The sequence below is a fragment of the Sardina pilchardus genome, chromosome 7 (assembly GCF_963854185.1).
Source record: "Sardina pilchardus chromosome 7, fSarPil1.1, whole genome shotgun sequence".
Classification (NCBI taxonomy): domain Eukaryota; kingdom Metazoa; phylum Chordata; class Actinopteri; order Clupeiformes; family Clupeidae; genus Sardina; species Sardina pilchardus.
In genome coordinates, this window is record NC_085000.1 from 5,063,439 (window position 1) to 5,070,312 (window position 6,874).

Sequence of the window (6,874 nt, forward strand, 5' to 3'; positions counted from 1 at the left end):
GAAACTACGTTGGTGGCAAAGCTCCGCGTCAACCTGTTGGAAGGCTATAATTATTTAACGACATTTAATAGAACAACGTGGATTCTCGCAACTCCCATAAAAACAGAGCAGAGACTGTAGGCCTACAATACATTCTTTAGCATAGAAAGATACTTTATTGATCCCCAAGTGGAAATTCAAGGATTGAGTATCGTTTAGTCAAATTTGATCATGGTCAGATCTAGTCTTTCATTTAAAGATCTCCAGATTTCGCCTGTCTGCACGGCCGTTTACCATAGACACAATTTGCTATTGTGTTTCCTGAATCCTTACATTCAGGCATTCAAATGAAATTTCATTATAAACCATATCCATTTTTTCTCCATTCTCCCATGCAACCATGCAAAAGCAATGCACTATTGTACGTATATCTTACATTAGTAAAGCAGGCCTCTGATGTGCATATGACATGCTAACATGCAATTTTGGCACTTCAAACACTGACTGCTTTGAAGTGAAAGTGCATGTCTAACTATATAGCATAATAATCATTGTAATGATCATCATAATGATGATTTGATGGGGGGTGGGGTATAGGTACGTGTAGGTGGGCCCTATGACCCCAAAGACCCCAAAGTCTGCCATAACCAGGCAAAGAAGCTAAGCTCCACGCCCCGCGCTCCATTTCACATTGAATGTTCCTTATGTTATTTTCACATAGTTGGCAACCCTAGCTATGACCCTGCAGTTTATATGCAGCATTCCCTACACTGATGAGGAGATGCAGAGCATTCTTAATCACAGAAGGAGTAGGGTCCAGTTTAAATAACCAAAGTCAGTTTGGGGAAAGGCTCTTGAGGCTCTACAAAAAGAATATTGTGGAAAAGTGTGTTGGTTCAAGTTATGAACAAAACATGTTATACAATGAACAAATCTATAGTTCTATGTCGTTGGCAACATGATCAGAGGGCTCGGAAGAAACCCCCTGGCATTTCGGGGTGCCCAAAATTTCTAGCGATGGCCCTGACCTCGATATTTTAAAAATCCTGGTTACGGCCTTGCCTGCCGTGGCAAACATCAGAAATGTTTGCACATTTGGCTGCGTTTACTTGAAGAGCCAGCTTCTTCTTGTCTCGCATTTTCGTTTTCTCTCCATTTCCGAAGATCGTAACATATGATATTACCGGCGCAAAAGAGGGGAAGTGTTTCACGATATGATTGGGCGAGATGAGCCTTGTAACTACGTCTGTGAAGAAAATAACCTATGGGCCGCAGACCAGCGGGTGTCAAGGGCCGGTGGTTTGTTTTGTTTTGTTTTATGCAGCCTATGCCGGCAGACCCAAAGTGAAAGGGGTTACTGCTTAAAACGATGTGCTTGGGCCGGCCCAATGTCAGTCGGGCTGCTGATCTGTTTGGTTTGTGGGCCGATCAGAAACATTAACATAGATTAAAAAAAAAAAAAAGTGTTGGACTCAGGCCCAAATAGTACCGTGGCCCACCGGGAAAATGCCCGGTATGCCAGATGGCCAGTCCACCCCTGTCCACCCACCCGCTAGTCAGGGATAGAGCTCTGGCCTAGGGTGTGGCTTAGGGACTCTATAGTGCATCTAGCACATTGTCTACCTATTTTGGTTGACACATACATTCACGACAATTAGGTAGGCTTGTGTGTTATTGCTGCTGCTAGTCAGAGACAGAGCTCTGGCCTAGGGTGTGGCTCAGGGACTCTATAGCGCCACCTAGCCTGTTGTCTGTTGTGGTTGACACATACATTGATGAAAATTAACCAAATTTGGTGGGCATGTGTGTTGCTCATGCACATGCCCATCAACAGTGACTTAAGTCTTGACAGAAATAAATCTGAAATGTCCAAAAGAGATAGAAGAGGGAATAATGACATGTTATGCTTAAACCAGTTTATTTAATACAAACACCCAGATACAAGTTATACAGATAGTAGGCCTATGCAGACCTTACTCTAGTCTTACACTATGTCATGCTTGTCTAATCTATAAACACGAACAAATTTTGAAACAAGGTCAGTGATTATTGAATATGCATTTGTTTGGTTGTTGTCTGTCTCTTTAAAAAAAAAAAAAAAAAAAACAGTTTCCGATTCCAAAAAATTATGCGAGATTATAAAATATAGTGATCGATTTTGTTCAAACCCTAGTAAAACCATTGTAGGCCTACTGAAATGATGTGCAACTCTGTGAGAGGTGAATGAATGTACAGACTTGTAGTTTTGTTTAGATTTTCAGTTTAGTCAAGCACTGAATCTCCCATAGTAACTAGCAATATAAATAATCTAATTTGAAAAGAATCCATGCATATATCAATAAGAACATTCTAATATGTGAAAGAGTGGAACTGGGAATGCCATCAACTTCCTCAGGTAATGTGTAAAGTCATGGAGCAAGCATAGAATTTGAAGCGACGATCCCTATGAAGAAGAAGAAAACAAAGCAATTTTACCTTCTTTTACTCAGTTTTTATCAATTAACTCTATGCAGATAATACTCCAGTACAGTGGAGTAATGAACTATCAACCATTGTGACGTTTGCAAATCTTTCAATTACATAAAATACGCACATTTAAGCTTCAGTCAGTAATTAACAACATTAACAATTGGTTTTAAAAGTCTTAACAGAACTGAGAAATGCACCCAAGGAAAGGAAATAAGAAAGCTCTTTACTCATAATGGTTGTTGTGCTCGGAGGACACGCCAGCAAGGTAGTAGCCACTCTTGGGCTGCCACTCGAAGTACTGATCAAAGAGGTTCACATACCCGGTCCAGTAGCAACCATTTAATTTTTGGTAGAATTGGGACTGGCAGCATTTGAAAGCAAATCTAAACAAAGATAGAATTGTTAAAGATCTACTACAACAAAATTGTTTTAGATATGAAAATGTGGGTGTTCGTGCCCAAGAACATTTGAGCTACCAAAATACAACAAATCCCATTACTGGCGGTCCTGGTGGTGGTTGTTGTGGTCACTGATAATGCCTGCTATGACACTGTCATTGGGACATGTATACGTAAACCGTTGACCAAAGTTGTTCACCCAAGTCTTGTCTCGTCTCGTCTCGCAGATTGGGTTGTACTGAAATGTTTTTTTGCAGTTGAAACCAAATTTTCTGTCTTCATGGCGGTTATGGTGGCAACTGCAAACGATATTGAAAGGGCATTTAAACGCTGAAATGGTAATCAGAAAGCTAAAGCAATACTGAAGTACAATAGAGCACAGTATACCTTCTAATCCCCGATATGCTGTCAAGGCTTGGGCAGTTGAAGTCGAGTTTACCATAATAGTTATTGACATATCTTTTGGCTCTCTTGTTCCCACCATTGGATTCATCTGAAGTGATAGAGAGGTAATTTCAGTTCTTCTGCTCTACATATTTGATGCTCTGCTTTGTTTGATAAGCACATGCAGCTCCCTCATTTAGGGCCTCAGTTATGACAACATGCTATATTGCATAGGATGTGCTGTAAAAAAGGGAGGATTTCCCATCAAATGAAAAATGATAGAAGTGTGTAATTATCAACTGAATACATTATTTTCTAACCATATTCAGGTCCGCTGGCCAGTTCATCAATAGTCTGATTCTTCTCCATGTCCACCTTTTCATCTGGGCTGGAGGCCAGTGTCTTGGCAGAGGTGGTTACTGAAGGACATACAAGACAGATACATCAGCACTAGAACTACTCAAATAACAAATATCACAGGTGAAGCAGACAGAGAGACTCAAATAATTCTAATTAAATAAGATGCTAACATAATCTCTCATGAAATTAAGAAGATATATTAAATGTGATGAAATTGGCATGTTATAAAGAATTACATTAAAACCCAGAATTGTTTAAAAACATTCACATATCTATACAGTGTGTATTAGTGCTGACAATTAAATATTCCTGTGATAGAGATCCAAAGCAACATTTTGCAAAGAGTGATTACCTGCCATGCCCATAAGCAGCACACAGGAATAGACAATGAGGATCTTCATGATGATGCAGGTACAGACACCCTTACCATGCTGGAGGTGAATTGACGGGTGATACCTCGACAGATTGTTGTCGCCCAAGTCAACTGATGCTCTTTATACCCATCTGAGAAAAAGGACAATCTGCCCCACCCCCCAACAAAAATGATTCTGTTACAGCAGTGGCGTGTTGCCAGAAATATGGGAGGAGTCGCCAAATGATTGTTTGTCTGCATAGGGAAAAAACTGGGATATTCAGTAGCCCTAGATGTAGGCCTACAATACAACCTGAGTTACATAAGTGCCAGATGTTCTGTAAAGGTATGACATGGATAGCTACTATGTGTTAATCAAATATTTGTGTTGGAAGAAGTGATCTAGAATCACAGTTAAAAAATGGAAATGTTGGGACAAATGTGTACGTTTTTATGTGAATTAATGCAACAAGATTTCCATAAGAATATTTTCTTCCTAATGCATTTACTTAATATACTGGGTCTCTGACTATTTTCTCACATGCCCACAAGTCAATAGCTACAACTGCTTTAATCTGTCGATAGGAGTCTCAAAACCTGTTGTTTTTTTTTAGCTCCCAATTTTATACCGTTTTCCCAATTTTATATTTGGTGCAAAACTGATTCGTACCCATAGCCAGAGCCAATCTGTATCTGTGGAGCTAGAAGGCGGGGCACTTGACAGACAACCATTTTGGCCAATCAACTGGGCTGAACAGGTTACCCAACCTGTGCCCTCTGCCCAACCCCAGCTACTCTCAAACACATCTCCACCCATTGTAAGACTAGCCTCACACAAGGCCGCTAGTCCTGGAGGCACCAATTAATGGCCCCAACCTTCACCGGAGAGGGACAGAAAAAGCTCATGGAAGAAAAAGTAATGTCCGCAACACTGATAATTGCTCCCGGTTTAATGAAAAAAGTGCAACCTTTCGACCCTACTGGGTCTTCATCAGGCCTGATTTTGCCTGATGAAGACCCAGTAGGGTCGAAACGTTGCACTTTTTTCATTAAACCGGGAGCAATTATCAGTGTTGCGGACATTACTTTTTCTTCCATAATTACTCTACATTTGTCCTGCACCTGCAAGGTGGGATGTGCACACAGCTACTCTCCTTGAACAGAAAAAGCTCAACCATCCCCCTACCAAACCAAAAGCTGGACAGCTAGCCTTGGCCTACGACTGGAAGATGCTAGTCGGTATTGGCCTACAACTAATCTTTCCATCTGAGATTGCAGCCACCACCCTTTGGCCAGACTTGGTACTCTGGTCCCCTTCACCGAAGTGATGTTTACATCACAGAGCTCACATTCCCATGAGAGAATTCAACGGAAGATGAACAGACGCTCAATAACAAGGATCGAAAGCGAAAGTCTATCTGGTTGAAGTGGGATGCAGAGGTTTTGTGGCATCTTCCACCATCAGGCTGCTGAAAGACCTTGGCATCCATGGACAGGCTCTGTGACAGACAATTAGATCAGTCTCTGAAATGGCCGAAAGAAGGAGCCTGTGGATATGGATCAAGTGGAAGGATGGGCTCAAAGAACATGACCTGCTCACTAAATGAGTTATTCTAAATTGAGCATATTCAAAGGTTTTTGAAAATACTATTTTACAACTTTAAAATCCAGAAATATAGACGCTGGGTTGACGCCCATTTAGCTTAAATGAGCACAATGCTAATGAACATTATGATTCCAACCCAGTTCCAGCTGCGTGCCTCTAAGCTTGTCCCCCAGCACTAGCTTCGACAGGATCTTCATCACATGCCATGTTAATGCTACTGGCCTAGTCATTATACAGCAGGCAGATGTTTCCAAAGAGTTGGAACCCGTTATACATTGGCTAGGCCTGTTAACACTCCTGTTTTTTCCAGGTGTCTCCCGTAATTCAAGGCCAATGCTCCAGAGCTAGCTGTTGTCAAATTGTCGGGGGGAAAAATATAGTGATTGACACATCACATGAGCTATTACTGAGAAATTACATAAACTTGTGTCCTTGTAACATAATCCGAGAAATTGTGTGGTACGAGCAGGCTTCACTCAGTTTCTTATGTCTCTTTAGAGTGCTTGGCCAAACTTACATGTTACATCAGAGAAGAAAAAAGGCTGCGTGTTGCATACAAAAGTGTGGCCTTTTTTTCTCTCTTGTAACATAATCCCCAAATCCCCCATTATATTTGCATATCCTTGTACAGTATGTAGAGCAAACAAGGAACTTAAACTGCAAATACAGTTAAATTGTTCTGTATGAACTATGTTGCTGATGCCATGTTGATCATAGACCAACATTACAATCTTATGTCAGTTTATTCAAATATTGTAATGAGGAAATGAAGGTGAGGCTATTTGCATCCCTGCAATTAGCGGTGAATGATATTCGTACCCTGATGCACACAGCAATGTGTTCTATTAACACCCTGTCTGATACAAATAGCAATGTATGCTATTTGCACCCCTCTTTGTCAGAGTGTATTACACTTAACTTAACTGGTTAAAAGCAACCATGACCTGCCTTAGCTATGTTGCATGTGAATTTGATCAGTGTACTGTATACAGTATCTGTGATGTCTTATGTCTACTGTCAGTCCATCAATAATTCCTGGTTGGCAGGTGACCATTGTTTGTGTATGCAAACAATGTAGACTGACAGGGTGAGGTTTATTGGAGTTTTAGCTCATCACCTTATCAGTTTATCACCTTATATTTACTTAGCTTTTAACTTCTAATTACATCAGGAAAAAAAGCATTGTGGAAGACAAATAAAACAGAATGAAAGTTCAAGAAAGGGTTCATGAATGAATGTCTGAAACTGAATGCATGAGGACAAGAGGATACTGTCCTGGAATCATCAGAAAGCGTGTTTATCTTTTTTTTAAAAATAAAAAATAAA

At 40.5% G+C, this 6,874-nt stretch overlaps 1 protein-coding gene across 1 annotated transcript; it reads right to left on the reverse strand.

Annotated features, from left to right (window-relative positions):
• Window positions 1-1,982: 1,982 nt before the first annotated feature.
• On the reverse strand, window positions 1,983-4,862 carry LOC134088179 (hemagglutinin/amebocyte aggregation factor-like). The gene is made up of 6 exons (XM_062542097.1): window positions 3,943-4,862; window positions 3,551-3,649; window positions 3,234-3,339; window positions 2,948-3,145; window positions 2,676-2,831; window positions 1,983-2,422 (listed from the first exon to the last, which is right to left on the reverse strand). Exons 1-6 carry the CDS (start codon window positions 3,989-3,991, stop codon window positions 2,371-2,373), a joined length of 660 nt encoding a protein of 219 aa, XP_062398081.1. The 5' UTR covers window positions 3,992-4,862; the 3' UTR covers window positions 1,983-2,370.
• Between the last annotated feature and the right edge of the window lie 2,012 nt (window positions 4,863-6,874).

What these genes read in the sequence shown, in the direction of transcription:
- LOC134088179 (XM_062542097.1), bottom strand. Translation starts at nt 3,991, where the DNA reads ATGAAGATCCTCATTGTCTATTCCTGTGTGCTGCTTATGGGCATGGCA. An exon ending in GCTGCTTATGGGCATGGCAG is followed by an intron (nt 3,650 to 3,942) that starts GTAATCACTCTT and finishes TATGTCCTTCAG; the next exon opens with TAACCACCTCTGCCAAGACA. An exon ending in GAGCACAACAACCATTATGA is followed by an intron (nt 2,423 to 2,675) that starts GTAAAGAGCTTT and finishes TCTTCTTCATAG; the next exon opens with GGATCGTCGCTTCAAATTCT.